General features: G+C 39.3%; 1 protein-coding gene across 1 annotated transcript; it reads right to left on the reverse strand.

Annotated features, from left to right (window-relative positions):
* Nucleotides 1–356: 356 nt before the first annotated feature.
* LOC149210363 (uncharacterized) lies at nucleotides 357–3,142 on the reverse strand. Its single transcript, XM_089394417.1, has 2 exons — nucleotides 2,562–3,142; nucleotides 357–1,061 (listed from the first exon to the last, which is right to left on the reverse strand). The coding sequence occupies exons 1-2, from the start codon at nucleotides 2,983–2,985 to the stop codon at nucleotides 697–699; spliced, it is 789 nt and encodes a 262-aa protein (XP_089250543.1). The 5' UTR covers nucleotides 2,986–3,142; the 3' UTR covers nucleotides 357–696.
* Nucleotides 3,143–17,032: the final 13,890 nt, after the last annotated feature.

Raw genomic sequence — 17,032 nt, forward strand, 5'->3', positions numbered from 1 at the left:
AAATATAATACATATTACATATACTTTATAATTAAATTCAAAACATATCATTAAATAAACAATCTATAAAATCAAACCAATCACACACCATATGTTCGTTTATTAAAATATTTACCAAATATTAATTTTTCACTTATCCACTCTATATCCCATAATGACACAACCCTCACATTCAAAATATCCATGTCATTTATACATAATGAGTACAGACGGGGGAAGTTGATCTTGATTTAAGTTTTCATTTAGTTATAACGTTTTGTTTTTAAGCTTTTTGGATTGGATTGTTAAATAACCTTTGAAAGTAACAGAACATGGAGTGAATCCTACATGCTCATCACTACTGGACACAGCTCATGTAGGCGCTGGACAAATAGTTTTATTCATAGCAGTATGAAAAATATTAATATAAGAAGGCACTGCAACTGCCCCAGTACCATGATCCGAATATGTTGATGAATACACAATTGAGTTCATCCAGTGATTCGCTCGTTTGGATGCCACAAAGTTGAAGAAGATTATTGTTCTCAAGAAGTTTGCTACACCGGTACATAACAAAAAATTGGAATTCCAAACTGTGGACACACATGGAGATGCACCCACCCACAATAAGCTACTCTCTATTGTGTCTTCTAAAACTGTTTATGCATCTCTTCTTATAGTTAAGAATTAAAAGCAAAACACACACGCAACTATGCTCTAGTGAATGAATACAGGAAGATCAGCCTTGTAAATGGAGACGGTGACAGTGGATGGCAGTGACAGTGGATCCACACTACACTTATACTCTTCTGTCTCCAATTCCTCTGAGTGGTTTCTCAGATAAGTAAAGAAATCAGAAGCTCCTGGAAATCCCACAGTACTACTGTTAGCCACAATTGCAGTCCCTTTTCCCAGCATACCTCTCTCCTTCAGCAGCAGAAAGTCTGACAAATAACACTGCTTGGAGTGATCCATGAATATTAATTCAAAGTGTGGAAGTCTCTCTTCCTCTAAAAATTCATCCAATTCCTCCAATTTGCCAGCGACTTTTCCTTCCATCACCTTCACCTTCAATGATAGCCCTGACAACAAATTAAAATCAAAGGTAAGTTCAGCATCCACTGCAATATATAGTCATTTCTATACTGCTATCTATTCGGAAACATGGTATAAATAAGGTTTCGGATTGATTTATTTTGATTTCACATAACATTATATTAAAGACTTTGTGTTGAGTTTGAAGTCGTATAAGTTTGACTAAAGTCTAAAACTTAAGGTGTTATATGGTTTTTAAAGGGTGTTATGGATAGATTGTGGTAAAGTTCTAATTAGCAGGTGTAAACCTTCCATGCCATGGTAAAAATGGAGTTAACATTGAAACCTTAAAGTTTATTACTTTGAAAACATAGAAATAATACATTTTTTTGTTCCATGTTAGCTAAAATTGGATCTCTGTCATCTTATTAGCCAGCATAAAATGACCACCTTTAGCATTATTTAATTAAGATATGTTTTGAATGGGTTTTTTCCAATTTAACACAGAACTCTGTTATCTGTCTAATTACCTTAACTAAATTATGCATGTAATGTGCTATGTTCAATTTATAATTGTTGTTAACAAAACTTGTTTTTTAGTTACTAAAACTAAGTTCTGTGCATTTTCTGCAATTACAGTCGCATAGAAAGACTTTTCTTTAAACTATAAAGAAATGCTGCATTGCCTTTTGAAATATCATCTTTATACGATTTAGAATCAGTACTTTGTTGCTTAAAATGCTTGAACAATCGAACATAAAAGCCCACAAGACTAGTATACTGTATATATATACACTAATTGCTACAATTTAAAAATATGAATGCAATAAAGAATAAACCATAAACAGGCTAGAGATATAAGGATAAGCATGAATCTCAATTATGCTAAATCCATTGTTATACAGTAAAACACACCCTTAATTCACTGTTAGAGATAAAGTTTCAACAATTTAGCTATTTGACTTTTATATTAACATGATCCCTAAACAAGCTAACATATCTATGGACTAAATTTACTCATCTCTAATTATGCTTTCAGTGATAAATCTATTGTATAGTCATTGATCAAAATCATCAATGTCCTATAGTCATTGATCAAAATCATCAAAGTCCTTTAGGCACACACACATTGGAACCAAAAACAAACTGAGTGAGTACAGAAACTAAACAGACTGATTACTATAAGGATTGTAAAGCACTGCGATTAGCAATAATTATACTTACACTAATTATACTCACAGATATCTGAAAACTTTATACCTTTGGAATTTGGGATTTCTTGTTATCTACATGTAATTCATACGATTCCATACATAATTTCTAGACCAGTGTCTAAGCCTTTGACATAAAAAAGTATGTGAGTTCTTATTACAATCCATAGACATTCTCAGAACTTGGCACATTACACTATATTATAGTTTTGAGCTGGTGAAGCTTACCTCAAACAGAACTTCAGGAAACCACTTTTTCACCGTGGCCTGAAAGGTCTTCGAAATAATCATAACCATCTCTAGAAACAAAAATAATAACAAAAATTTGAGTCTCACCTGCATGATCAATAATTGCTCTGGCTATACTACAGTTCTGTGGATTGATTTCTATAGAAACCAGCTTGCTGTCTGGTTTTGTCATCTTGGAAGCAATTCTAATGGCAGAATACCCACAGTAAGTTCCAAGCTCTAACGCCACTCTGGGATCAATTATCTGCACTGCATCATCCAGCACAGAGCTCTTCTCCTTGCCTATATTCATCAGCCATGTATGCTGAGCATAACTCTCAATGGCACTCAGCACAGACTCTGCATTTCCCTTCTCTGCATTTTTTAGAACATAGTTTAGCAGGACTGCTTCTCTGCCATCAGGGGACTGGCCTGTCAACCTTGCCCTTCTGCTGCACAGAAATATAAAGTATGACCAGAGTCTCGATATGATTTGAGGAAACACCATTCTAACGCCTCTCATAAAACCCATCGAAACACTGTTTATTTCCAATTGGGTAAAGCTGTAACAAGATTAAAATCTTAAAACCTTTGAAAGTTAATGAGCAATTTCAATAGATACACACAATGGATGCTGATAGCAATATATAATATAGGAAATACCGGGATTTTGTCACATGAAAAATACATTGTTCTGTGAAATGCTCGAGTTTATATTGGTTTTCTGTTGCAGAAAAGACAAAAGGTGATTTGGAGGAACAAGTTATTCTCTTCGCGTTGAACTTTTTCTTTTTAGAAATTTAGGACCGACAGAGGAAGCTTGTTCCTCTGGACAAACAACTTTTTATTCCTTAGAAATTAAGAGTGTATCTAGTTGTTGTCGGTTACTTGTAAGACGGATAGTGTATGCAGGATGTTCCAAAAGGCATTGCCGATGATGATTCAAGTATGTTTAACATGTTCTTTCCAAAGTCAGAGGTTGGACAGCTGGGATTGTCAAAATATTCTGTGGGTTGGGAAAATGGGAAAATCATTCACCACTCTTTATTATTTTTATTATTATTACTGAACAGACACTGGAAAATATTTATATTAACAAAATATATATTCAATGTGTATTTAAAATATATAAAAGGTATGGATTGAATAGGTTTTAATTTTTTTTGTTTGGCTAAGATATTGTTTTTTAAGACGTAAGGAAATATGTTAATGATCCAAGACTCAAAGTATTTTGCAGGAGTGAAAGCTTGCTCTCTTACAAATCACTCGCTAGTAATTCTAGTTGGGGTGGTTTTCCTTGAATAACAATGACGAGTCAGTGTGCATTCAGGGATCGCTGAGTGTGATGACTATCTCCACTATTAGTTTGACCACTGAGTTATGATAGGTTTTCTCACTATTAAAAAAACATAAAACTTAAAAGTTTACTATAAATACACCAATTAAGTACATATAATTTTATAAGTTTACTATTAAGTACATATAAACTTGAAGGTTTACTTTAGATACATATAAATTTATTATTAAAAGAAAACAAACAAACAAACTTAACTTGTAACCAGAGTATTTCTATTATGAAAAATGTGAAACACTGATTACATAAAAACAAAAACAAAAAAACTAGAAAAGACTTAAAAACCATTATTTTGAGTGGAGGAAACATGTTCCCAGGAGTTGAAACATATTACTGTGGAATGAGAGGATTAGCTATCTCTATTGATGTTATTTTTGCGTGCATTTAAGAAGAATTACATTGCATTCCAGTCAATTGTTGTTTGATAAGGTCCATTTGCTAAATTTGAGAGGCATCACATTTGCCCTGCATCAATGGCCTGGTGTTGTTGGATCAAAGTATCCATAGATATTTCTATTTGCACTATTAAATTATATAACTATCTACTTGGAGGTGACTGAGTGTGGTATGGCATGCAACTCCTTAATTTTGTTTGAAAACTAGGGAGGGAAGACTTGAGATCCAAGAGTTCACACTTTTCCATGGACTTAGCAAAGGAGGGGTGCGACTGACACGGAATGATCACAAAATTGGGAGTAGAAGGACCAAAAGATAGGCTATAAGAGCGCTGAAAGATGATTCAAAATTATTGTAGGTTATTAGATAGAGTCTCATTATCAAATTGAGCCATAACTAGCAGCCCTATCTGTCAAGAGTTGCACAGGGAAGACATGAAATGCTAAACCAAAACAAGAGGAGCTCACAGGTGCAGATCACCAGGAGCTACCTCAAGAAAAATGCCACACTACAGCTTCACATTAATCTGAATATTAAATAGATACAATTTGTTAGGGACAGCAAATCATATCCTAGGAGAATAGGAACTAAATAACTATAGAAAGGAAAATCACAACTATGTAACAATAATAGCCTATTCTCCATTAATTCTAACACTCCCCCTTAATGGAGAAAGGGTTCTTAAACACACATAATATGTCCCTAAACAACTCAAATTTCAATCTTCCAAGAGGCTTAGTAAATATATCAGCCATATTATCACAAGAATTGCAATATTCAACACAAATCTCTTTGGACTGCACCTTTTCCCTAACAAAATGAAATTGAGTGTCTATGTGCTTAGCGTTTTTATGAAACACAGGATTGTAATCCAGTTTGATGGAACTTTGATTATCACAATTGATAACCGTAGCTTCTATCTGTTCTTCTCCTACATCTTGGAGAAGTCTGTGCAACCAAACTGCCTCACATGTTGCTGCACACATAGCTTGATATTCTGCTTCTGCTGAGGATAAGGCTACAGTATGATGATTCTTGCTACACCAAGAGATGACCCCAGATCCAATGCTAAAGGCATAACCTGTAATTAATCTTCTATCGTCTAAATTTTTTGCCCAATCAGAGTCTGTATAACCTATCAAGCTAACATCAAATGGATTAGAATACAAAATACCAAAGTCTGAAGTTCCTTGCAGATAGCTCAGTACTCCTTTCGCTGCAAGCCAATGGTTCTCATGAGGTTGAGTCATGAACTGACTCAAAACACTCACTGCATAAGCTAGATCTAGTCTCGTTGTAGTTAAATAGATAATACTACCAACCAATTGTCTGTACAATGTTGCATCTGCATATTTCGAACCATCATTCACATGAAGTTTGCTATTCTGTTGTAAAGGCATAAATGTAGCCTTGCACTCATCCATTTTAAATTTAGTCAACAAACTCTTACCATACTTACCCTGAGACAAGAACGTTTGGCTTGAATCTCTCCAAACTTCTAGACCCAAATAGTAATGCAATTCTCCAAGGTCCTTCATCTCAAATTTATGTGATAACTGCTGCTTGATTTCTTCAATGAGATTTCCTACACTTCCTGTCATGATCAGATCATCTACATATAAAGAAATCAACACTATCTGCCCCTCATCATTAAACACAATATACAAATTAGGATCATTTTTGCTCCGTTTATAACCATGCATGAGGAAAAATGAATCAATTTTGTCATACCAGGATCTAGGATCCTGTTTTAAACCATATAAAGCTTTCTTTAATCTACAGACTAAATGCTCCTCTCCCTTCTTAACAAACCCCTCAAGCTACATTAAGTATACTTCTTCTTTTAAATCACCATTTAAGAAAGCAAATTTAACATCTAATTGATGTAATTTCCAATGATGCTTAGTGGCTAAAGAGATAATCAATCTAATAGTATTTAATTTTGCAACAGGGGCAAATGTTTCCTCAAAGTCAATACCTTCTTTCTGGGAATACCCCTTTGCAACCAACCTTGCTTTATACTTATCAATAGACCCATCTGCTTTAAATTTCAACTTAAATAACCATCTGCAACCTATGGGTTGTTAACCATGAGGAAGTCTACTAGATCCCAAGTATTATTCTTAATAATAGATTCATATTCCTCCTTCATTACTTCCTTCCATTCACAACTCTTACTAGCTTCATGAAAATTAGAAGGTTCTACAATGTTTAACATACCAGTCATGAGCGCAAAATCCCTATACCAAGCTAGTAACTGTTTCGGCCTACTAGATCTCCTGAGTGGTGGGGTGTCAACTATTCTGCTCTATTCTTCTCTTTGTGGACTGAACTTAATTTCCTCCTCTTTATCTTCTTGTTGTTGTTGTTGTTGTGGTTGTTGTTGTTGTTGACTGATCCTTGTTTCAACATCCTCATCTGAAAGCAAGGGTGCATGCCATTCTTCATTATCTTGAACAGGATTTCCGTCATCAACTTGTTCATGGAATACTACATCTCTACTAACAAACACCTTGTGAGTAGAAGGATCAAACAACTTATAAGCCTTATACTCACTGCAGTATCCAATGAAAGTACATTTAATGGCCTTTGAATCTAACTTCTTCCTGTTTTCTTTGGGAACATGCGCAAAAGCTTTACAACCAAATACTCTAAGATGACTTACTACAGGCTTGAAGCCAAACAATGCTTCAAAAGGAGTTTTATAATCAAGACTTTTAGTGGGACTCCTATTCTTCAAATACACTGTAGTATTGACAGCTTCTGCCCAAAAACCATTAGTTAGATTCTTACCTTTCAACATACTGCAAGCACACTCCACCAGTGTTCTTTTTTTACTCTCAGCTACTCCATTCTACTAAGGAGTGCAAGGTGTTGTAAACTGCTATTGTATCCCATTCTCTTTGCAGTATTTGATGAAATCCCCTTTCTTGAATTCTCTTCCTTGATCTAATCGAAGTATCTTGATGAACTTTCCTGCCTGCTTTTCAATCATGTTCCCGAACTGCTTGAAATACTCAAAGGCATAACTCTTCTATCTAAGAAAATACACCCATGTGAATCTTGTACAATCATCAACAAATATTAGAAAACAGTAGGCCCCACCTAACGATCTTGTCTGCATAGGCCCACATAAATCAGTGTGTACAAGTTCGAGTGTATCCCTCTGTCTCCTATCTTTAACAGCAGAAAATTCATCTCTATGTTTTTTACCGAATGCACATGCTTCACAATCAATATGCAACTTTTTCAAAACAGGAAGACCATTCACCATACCTTTGTTCCGCAAAAGTAGAAGATCATTGAAATTGATGTGCCCAAGTCTCTGATGCCACAAGTTTTGATCCAAGTGGATATTGGTGGCTACCTGCCAAGTCCACTTGGGCCCCCACCATTGTTTCTTTCAGCTTTTCAGTTTCCTTAATTGTAGCACAGTTTACTATTTTTAGCAGTTTTTCGGGTCCTGAACTTCCGGAGCCGTTTTGAGGCCGTAAATGACATTTTTTTGGAAAACTGGGAGCAACATGGGTCCATGGACTGATATTTCTCTTCTCAAAGTTGTATTTCTCGGATAGATATTTCTATCGAGATACTGTGTGCGTCAAACAGAGATCGTATGCCAAAGTTACGACCCCGAGATGTTGATGTACCAATTTACCCAAACAGGGCCCACAGTTTGATGTTTCATCTTCTAGGGTTAGGTTTTTGGATGTTTAGGGTTTTCCATTGTTTCTCAACAATAAATAGGCCTTTGAGCCTCATTGTAACACGGTTCAAAGGCATGTAGCCGCCACATCTCTTCTCAGAGATAAGCTACCATCGCCCTAGCTAGTTTATTTCCATTTCTGTTTGTAAGCATATTTCAGTATTTTACATTAATGAAATGAAGTATTATTTCCGCTGCATCTTTGTATATATGGTTATGTTTGTGTTGCATTCCTGTTTAAATCTGGATCAGTGGTATCAGAGCGGTCTGCTTTTTTCTCTGTTTTTCTTTGCATGTCCCCAACGAGGTCGGGATATAAGGAGTTAGGGCTTGAACTGGTCGAACATTTGCAAGACTAGCCTCACAAATCCCGACGGCCTCCCATGGCATATGAAAAGAAAGATGAGGGGGCAGGAGATCCTATCAAAATCTTGCTCAAAGAAGCCCTCAAGCGACGAAGGAGCGCGATGATGGAAAACTTTTCCCAGATCCTTCAGCGGCTACCCAAGGGCGATGCATCGTCTTCCAACAGCTACTCTAGAAATGCCACATTGTTTAAGGTACAAGTTAACTTTGAAATCCCCATATTCGAGGGTCAAATAGACACAGATGCCGTTGATAAATGGTTAAATTTTCTAGAGGGTTATTTTTCTGTTCATGATTTTTCCAATCGAGAAAAGATTATTTTCGCTCTTCTCAAAGCAACCCCCCACGTCAAGGACTAGTGGGAAACCTATTGTGAGCATAAGGATGAAAGTACAAGCTCACTATTTTCGGTCGCACCCACTTGGAGTTCATTTTGGGATGCCATCAAGGAGCAGTACTACCTTGTCGGAAGCTATGAGGATCAATAAATAAAGTGGACCACGCTGCAGCAGGGAAGGGACCAAGACGTGCCGAAGTTCACCAATATTTTCCATACCCTTCGCACAAAGTTGGGTATCAAGGATTTAGAGCAGCATTTGGTACTCAAATATCACCGCTGCCTGCACAAGTACATCTAGGAAGAAATAGAATTCCTGAACATCTCCTTGCTTGGCACTACATACCGATATGCCGTCAAAGTCGAGCAAAAGTTTAAACAGAAGAAATGAGACTTTGGATCTGCCAATTTGAAGTAAGGGAAAGGTGCCCCCAAACCGTAGAAAAAAGGACAAAGCCAAGGCGGGGTGGCTTAAGACAACCCACCAAAGCTGCAAGCAAATAACAACGCTGCGAAGCCAAAAAAGGACACGGGAAAGTGGTGTGAGTTCCATAAGAGCTCCATTCACAATAAAAGTGAGTTTCGGGCCAAGCAGTCACTGGTGGCTAAGCTAAAGGTTTCATAATCGGGTGCAGGCTCCGACTATGAGTCAGAACCTGACAAGGGGAATGACAAAGGGAAGCGGATTATCGATGTGGAGCCCAATGCCATTGTTGCCACCATGAAGATCCAGAAGAGGAGGAGCATCTCTTCCACTCCCAGATGTGGGTAAAGGGCTCCCCGCTACAATTCATTGTCGACAGCGGGAGCCAAAAGAACGTCATTTCAGTAGAGGTCATGAAGCGGCTGGGCTTACCGACCACAGCACATCCACAACCGTACACCATCGGGTGGCTTCACTAAGGATGGGATCTTCGCATGAGCTAGCAGCGTCGCCTTCCATACAACATCAAGCCCTTCACTGATGAAGTATTGTGTGACATTGCTCCCCTTGAAGTTTGTGATGTATTACTAGGAAAACCATACTTGTGGAAGCGACATGTTATGTATGAATCAAGGCCCCGTGCTCTTATTGTTACTTTGGGAACTAAGTTGTACAGGATACCAGAGGTAGCATCACCTACCGCCATCTCTTTGATTACTGCAAAACAATGCAGTAAGCTCATTTCCAAAACTAGGAAATTTGTTTTCCTGATGATACACCCTCAAGGAAAGCAGAAGACGGTGGCCATGACCTCCAGACACAACACCTCTGGACGACAACTACAAATAGACAAGGTCATGGAGGATTACGAGGACATCTTCACCTCCCCCGTAGGGGTTCCTCCGCACCATCAGGTCAAGCACTCCATCGATCTGACCCCAGGTGCGCCGCTGCCCAATGGACCAATCTATCGGCGTTCCATTCTGGAGAATGATGAAATCAAGAGGCAGATTCAAGAGTTGTTGTAGAAAGGTCACATCTGTCCAGTTCATCACCCTGTGGGATCCTGATCGTGTTGGTACAAAAGAAGGATGGGAGTTGGAGACTCTGTATTGATTATCGGGCGCTGAACAAGATCATTGTCTGTAATAGGTACCCGATCCCACGGATTGATGACCTCTTGGACCAACTAAAGGGGGGAAAATATTTCAACAAAATCGATTTGAAGTCAGGATATCACCAGGTCACGATCAAATCCTCTGATGTGTGGAACACTGCCTTCAAAGCCAAGGAGGGCCTGTTCGAATGGTTGGTGATGCCTTTCGGATTGACGAATGCTCCTGCAACCTTCATGAGGCTAATGGATGACATCTTGCGACCATTCACCAACTCATTTGTAGTGGTATACTTGGATGACATCTTGATCTTCAGCCAAAGCTGGGAAGAGCACCTCCACCACATCCGACAGGTTCTCCAAACACTGAGGCAACACAAGTTATGTGCCAATTTGGAGAAATGCACTTTTGGAATGGCCCAGGTTCAGTATCTGGGATACATTATTGATGAACAGGGGGTGCATGTGGATCCATCCAAGATCCAAGTCAATTGAGATTGGCCATCTCCAACCACTCTAACAGAGCTTCGCAGCTTTCTAGGTCTTGCCAACTTCTACCGCAAGTTCGTGTTGGGATTTTCTCATATCACTTGGCCCTTGAGTCAAGTCACCAAGGGAGCAGCGAAAGCAAAATTCCTTTGGTCTGAATCTCAACAGAGGGCATTCACAAAGTTGAAATATCGCCTCTGCACGGCACCTGCTCTCGCATTACCAGAATTACAACAACCATTTGAGGTCGAGACATATGCCTTTGACTATGCTATTGGGGCAGTCCTTACTCAACACGGGCATCCAATGGCATATCACAATGAGACACTTTCAGACACAGTCTGGAAGTATCCCACTTATGACAAAGAGATGTATTCCATTGTGTAGGCATGTCGACAATGGAAGCATTACCTTTTAGGGAAGGAAACTGTCATCCACACAAACCATCGACCCCTGCATTTCATACAGACCCAAGGGAAATTGCAGAATGATCGCCATCAGAAGTGGTCCACATACCTGCAACAGTTCTATTTGAATATCGAGTATAATAAAGGTAGCACCAATAATGTTGCAAATTGCCTCAGTCGACCACCGATCATGGCGTTAACCACTATGCTCAACTCTTGCGGGCATGAGACTTCTGATTGGCCACTTCTCTACAAAAGCGACCTAAAATTCAGCCACACATACCAAACACTCTTGGAGGGTCAGCATGATCCAAATTTTCACCTCCAGGATGTCCTGTTATGCCACCTGGGTCACCTTTGTGTTCCTTCAAGCGAGCGTGCCAAGATGATTTGGGAAGCACACTACAGTCGAGCTGTTGGACATTTCGGGGTCGAGAAAATGGTGGCAATACTACAAAAGTATTTCTATTGGCCGAATCTTCGACACGATGTCAGGAAGTGCATCAAATCATGCACTACCTGCGCCATTGCCAAATCGACCATCAAGAAGCAAGGCCTCTATACCCCACTACCTACCCCTAGTCGACCTTGGGAATCCATCTCCATGGATTACATGTCAGGTCTTCCTTCCACTAAGCATGAAAACGACTGTGTTTTTGTGGTCGTCGACAGGTTCTCGAAGATGGCCATTATGGCCGCCTACAAGAAGAATATCATAGCAGAAGCCACTGCTAAACTCTTCTTTGAACGAGTGTGGGTACAATTTGGGATCCCACAGTCTATCATCTCATATCGAGACAGCAGGTTCCTCAGTACATTTTGGTCCAGTCTCTGGTTAATGCTCGACACCAAACTCACTAAGTCCACAGCCTTCCATCCTCAAACTGATGGCCAGACAGAGGTTGTCAATAGGATGATCGTACACATTCTGCACATGTACAACTCAAAACATCCACGCACATGGGATGAGAGCCTCCCCAATGTTCAACACAGCTACAACCAGGCTCTCCACAGCTCGACTGGACACAACCCTTTTCAGGTGGGCTTGGGATTCCAGCCACTATGCCCCATTGATGTGGCCATGCCAGTTGCAGCTACTCACGCAGATTCAGCTCATGTCCAGTCTAAAATAGATAAGAAAAACAACTTCATTGAGCACATACAACATATTCGCCAGCAGGTCCATGATATTCTGGAGAAACCAAATGCCAAGTACAAGCAGCGACATGATCAACATTGGGTGCCACACAAGTTTCATGTGGGCAACAAAGTCTAGTTGCATTTGCAAAAGGAATGCCTTACCAGAGCCTATCAGAAACTCAGACCACTCCGATATGGTCCTTATACCATTACCAAGGCTATGGCAGACAATGCATTTGAGCTTAGCATTCCCCCATTCCTTGGCCTGCACCCAGTGTTCAATGTGGACCGCCTTCGAGCATACTTTCCACCATTACTAGACACATCGACATTGCATAACAGCTCACGTCCACAGAGTTAAATCCAGATTGCATGGAACAAGCTGCAACTAATCGGATCATGGACACACAGATCAAGTACACTCGCCAGTAGAATATCCAATTGTATCGAGTTGTCAAAGCAGGCCAACTCCTTCACCAGGGCAAGTGGCTCACCAGGGACCAAGTTCAGCAGAAGTTTCCTCATCTCATGGACGAACTCAACGCAATGGGGACCATTGCTTCTTAATGGGAGAGGAATGATTCAGGTGGATATTGGTGGCCACCTGCCAAGTCCACTTGGACCCCCACCATTGTTTCTTTCAACTTTTCAGTTTCCTTAATTGTAGCATAGTTTACTATTTTTAGCAATTTTTCGGATCCTAAACTTCCGGAGCCGTTTTGAGGCCCTAAATGACGTTTTTTTGGGAAAATTGGGAGCAACATGGTCCATGGACCATGTTGCTCTTCCCAAAGTTGTAGTTCTCGGATAGATCTTTCTAACGAGATACTGTGCGTGTCAAATGGAGATCGTATGCTAAAGTTACGACCCCGAGAAGTTGATGTACCAATTTACCCAAACGAGGCCCACAGTTTGGCGTTTCATCTTCTAGGGTTAGGTTTTTGGATGTTTAGGGTTTTCCATTATTTCTCAACAATAAATAGGCCTTCGAGCCTCATTGTAACACGGTTCAGAGACATGTAGCCGCCACATCAGTTCTCATAGATAAGCCACTATCGCCCTAGCTGGTTTATTTCCATTTCTATTTGTAAGCATATTTCAGTATTTTAAATTAATGAAATGAAGTATTATTTCCGCTGCATCTTTGTGTATATGGTTATCTCTATATTTTGTTGCGTTCCTGTTTAAATCAGGATCAAGTTTTCAGCAGACTTGTCTAATGACATCAATGTTTGTTGTGGTGTACTCTTCACATCCAGATTGTAGAGGCCTCCTATGCGAACACCTGTAGCAATAGGCTTCATCTGGTCCAACAAGTCTTTAATAATGCAATAAGATTTAAAGAATTCTACCTTGAGATATTAATCTGTAATATTTGATACAGAAATCAGGTTCTTCTTAATACCAGGTACATACCACACATCAGATATAATCCTGATGTTTCCATCAGGCAAAGTGACAAGGACATCTCCATGTCCCTTGATCTCGTACCCTCTATCATCTCCAAGGTATACTTTTACTCCAGTGTTGGATTCTCTAAAATTTCTGAACCATTGCTTTTTACCTATCATATGTGAGGAGGCTCCAGAATCTATGAACCAAATATCTGATTCATCCTCCTCAGTGGCTAGTGCAGTCTCATCCATAAATAATATGACATCTTGGTTCTGATTTGCATCAACCAGATGGCCTGCATGTCTTTTTTGCTTGTACCTCTCCCCATCTGCCTTTTTCTTATGGCAAAATTTAGCAATATGGCGTATCTTACCAGAATAAAAACATTTAGGAGCAGAGTCATGTTTATGTGAGGTCATACCTTATGGTGTCATTCTTCATGATACACTACCTTTCATATGATCATCCACTGCTTTCCCCTTCGGCTTGAACTTGGTCATCAATGCAAGATCTGGATTTTGAGGTTTGAGGGACAACCTCCTTTCTTCTTCTTGTAGAAAGATCCCGGTAAGCTCTTCAAAGCCTAGAGGCTTTTCTCTTGCATTCAATCCCATTATAAACATCTGATAATCATATGTCATGCTGTTGATGGTAATCATCACCAGATTACCATTCGACACATTCTCACCAATATCAATTAGTTTATCTTCAACCTCCTTTATACAGGATATGAATGAAGAAACAGACTCATTCTCCTCCATATTGATGGAGATCTTCTTCTTGACGTACAAAGTTCGAGTGGTGTTCTTGATCTTGTACATTTCTTTGAGAATCGTCCATATATCATTCGCCATCTTACACTCCCAATGTGAGGGATGATGCAATCTTTGACTGATAACTTTAGGAGAACCTTTGCCTTCATCTTCCTTTCTCCCAGCCATGAATTGTTGTATTCGATCCACTAGTTGCAGTAGTCGGCTTGACCTCATCACCGGTGGCAATGCCCTAGGAATTATGTCCCTCAAGCAGAGTCTGGAGCTTAAACTTCCAATTAGTGTAATTGGAACCATCAAGGTTATTACTCTCATTGAGATAAGCTTCTGCAATTTGATTATTCATCTTTGAATGAATAAAAAATTTCAATAATTTAAACAAACCCCAGATCTTCTTTAAAAAAAAACGCTCACCCCAAATTACTTTAAAAACACCCCCCTTATATCAAATAAGAATCCCTTCAAAAATAATGCAGAGCTCTTCAATTAAAGAAACTCAATATTTTTTTAATTAAATATTTGGGAAGAAACTTTAATTAAAAAATATTTAATTATGAAAACACCAAATGAATGGAAATCTTGCAAGGGCCACCTCAACAGACTATTAATAATGGCATATGAACAAAATGTTCCATGTATTACCAAGCCACAAACCAAACCAAGAGCAAATTGATTGAATGGCGTTCACCACCACACCACTTCAACACAGCAACATTCAATGCTCTGCAGCCTCAATTAGATTTATGCAACAGCATTCCACGTTGTTGTTGATCTCCTCGCAGCCTGAAAACAACAAATAGAGATACGACCTCCTCGGCCTCCTCCTCGCGGCTTCCGGGCAAGTCTGGCCTCCTGTGGTCTTCTACTCCCTCTTACCACACACCGATAGCAGATCTCAATCGCACCTTGGCGATCTTGCAGGGATCCAAACAGATCTTTCACTGCATTCGACGCCACACTCCGATGTCTTCCACGCTAATTCTCCTCGTGCAGCGACCGCTCCACCGAATCTGCAACCTTCAGGCTTAACATCTTTTCCACGGCCCCAGATTCGCTGCTCAGATCTCAGGTGCAGATCTCAAGTTGATAGACCTTGCCCGCAATTCACCAGCCGATCTCAACCTCACCGAGCAATCCACAACAGTCTTTTCACCACCATGCAGCAACACATCAATCTGTCCAGACTACAGCCCACCTCAAGGTCGTCGCGACCTTCCCACATGGATCTGTGATGTGTTGCACGTGTATCCACAGTGAATCCGCGCTGTCCTCTCAACAAAAAATCATGGAAGGGTAACAAATGGATCGATGCGACTCTCCCTTCAAACGATGCGATGATCTAGCTTCAATTGCGTCAGCCTCTCCCACTCAGGTATCGGCTCCCTCAGACCTGCAGCTCTGATACCATGTCAAGAGTTGCATAGGGAAGACATGAAATGATAAACCAAAACAAGAGGAGCTCACAGGTGCGAATCACCAAGAGCTACCTCAAGCAAAACGCCACACTACAACTTCACATTAATCTGAATATTAAATAGATACAATTTTTTAGGGACAACAAATCATATCCCAGGAGAATAAGAACTGAATAACTATAGAAAGGAAAATCACAACTATGTAACAATAATAGCCTATTCTCCATTAATTCTAACAATATCACTGAAGACACCATTTCCTTGCAATAATGAAGAGTAATAACCAAAGAATCCATCATCACAAGGGAAATCCCACCTTGATTTTGAGAAGAGTATGGAAGGCATTTATAACAAAAATCGTGGTGTGGATAATTAATGCTCGAAGATGATGGATGTGTCATGAGCCTATGCATTGTGGGAGAAGTTGATGTCACGTGGAGATAGTGGAATGATGAGTAATTGGAGGGGAGGCTCCATGGAATTGTGAGGTTGGGACAATGGGCATGAATAAAGAGGTCCTCATTGGTTTCATGATCAACAAGTGAATTATTGATAAGAAGAACATGAAAGAAGGAGACGATCAGCAAGTGAATTATTATCGATAAGAAGAACTGAAAGAAGGAGATGAGAGGGAATGCAGAAGGAATTTGTTTATACTATGAAAATCAAGCATAGTTTGGCCTCTCAACGTAGAGTATTGAATTGAAGATGTCAGATTTTTTTTGGAGTATGTGGTGATGATGCGCTCAGGGATGTGGAATTGTGAGGTAAGCTTAAGTTTTAAGTATAGGCTTTAGTTTGATTATTGGATAGATTGTAGATTCCATAAGAAAACCAATTCTGTGTTTTTTTTCAGGTTTCCAAATAATTCTACATTTGTTCCAAACAGTTAGTGCAAAAAAATATTTCAAAGCATTATGGTAATAACACGTCCATGAATGATTTAGTTGGATACATGGTTTGTTTTTCTTTTTACTTGGGTTCAATTTACAAAGGGAATGTCTGGCCCCTAAAGTTTAAAGAATAGGTGCTCCACTCACCTTAACTATATATATTAACTTATATAAATTATTATATAGTTCAGATATTCATGTTATTATAATTCAATGTATTATTTGTAAATGATTTAATATTTAATATATTACCTCAATGCATGTTTCATGAATAGCAAGGAGTTAAAGGATTTTGTTATGGAAAAGTTCAATAAAAATATGTGGGGAAAAGAGAGAGATGGAAAGAAGTATTATGTTCAGGGATTCAACC

Source organism: Pinus tabuliformis, chromosome 1_2 (genome assembly GCF_031772625.1).
Source record: "Pinus tabuliformis cultivar Carrire ecotype Pingquan chromosome 1_2, CPIR1, whole genome shotgun sequence".
Taxonomy (NCBI): domain Eukaryota; kingdom Viridiplantae; phylum Streptophyta; class Pinopsida; order Pinales; family Pinaceae; genus Pinus; species Pinus tabuliformis.

Coding starts and splice junctions, on each gene's coding strand:
- LOC149210363 (XM_089394417.1), bottom strand. CDS start 2,985: ATGGGTTTTATGAGAGGCGTTAGAATGGTGTTTCCTCAAATCATATCG. Junction 1,062..2,561: donor AGCAATTATTGATCATGCAG/GTGAGACTCAAA, acceptor ATTTGTTGTCAG/GGCTATCATTGAAGGTGAAG.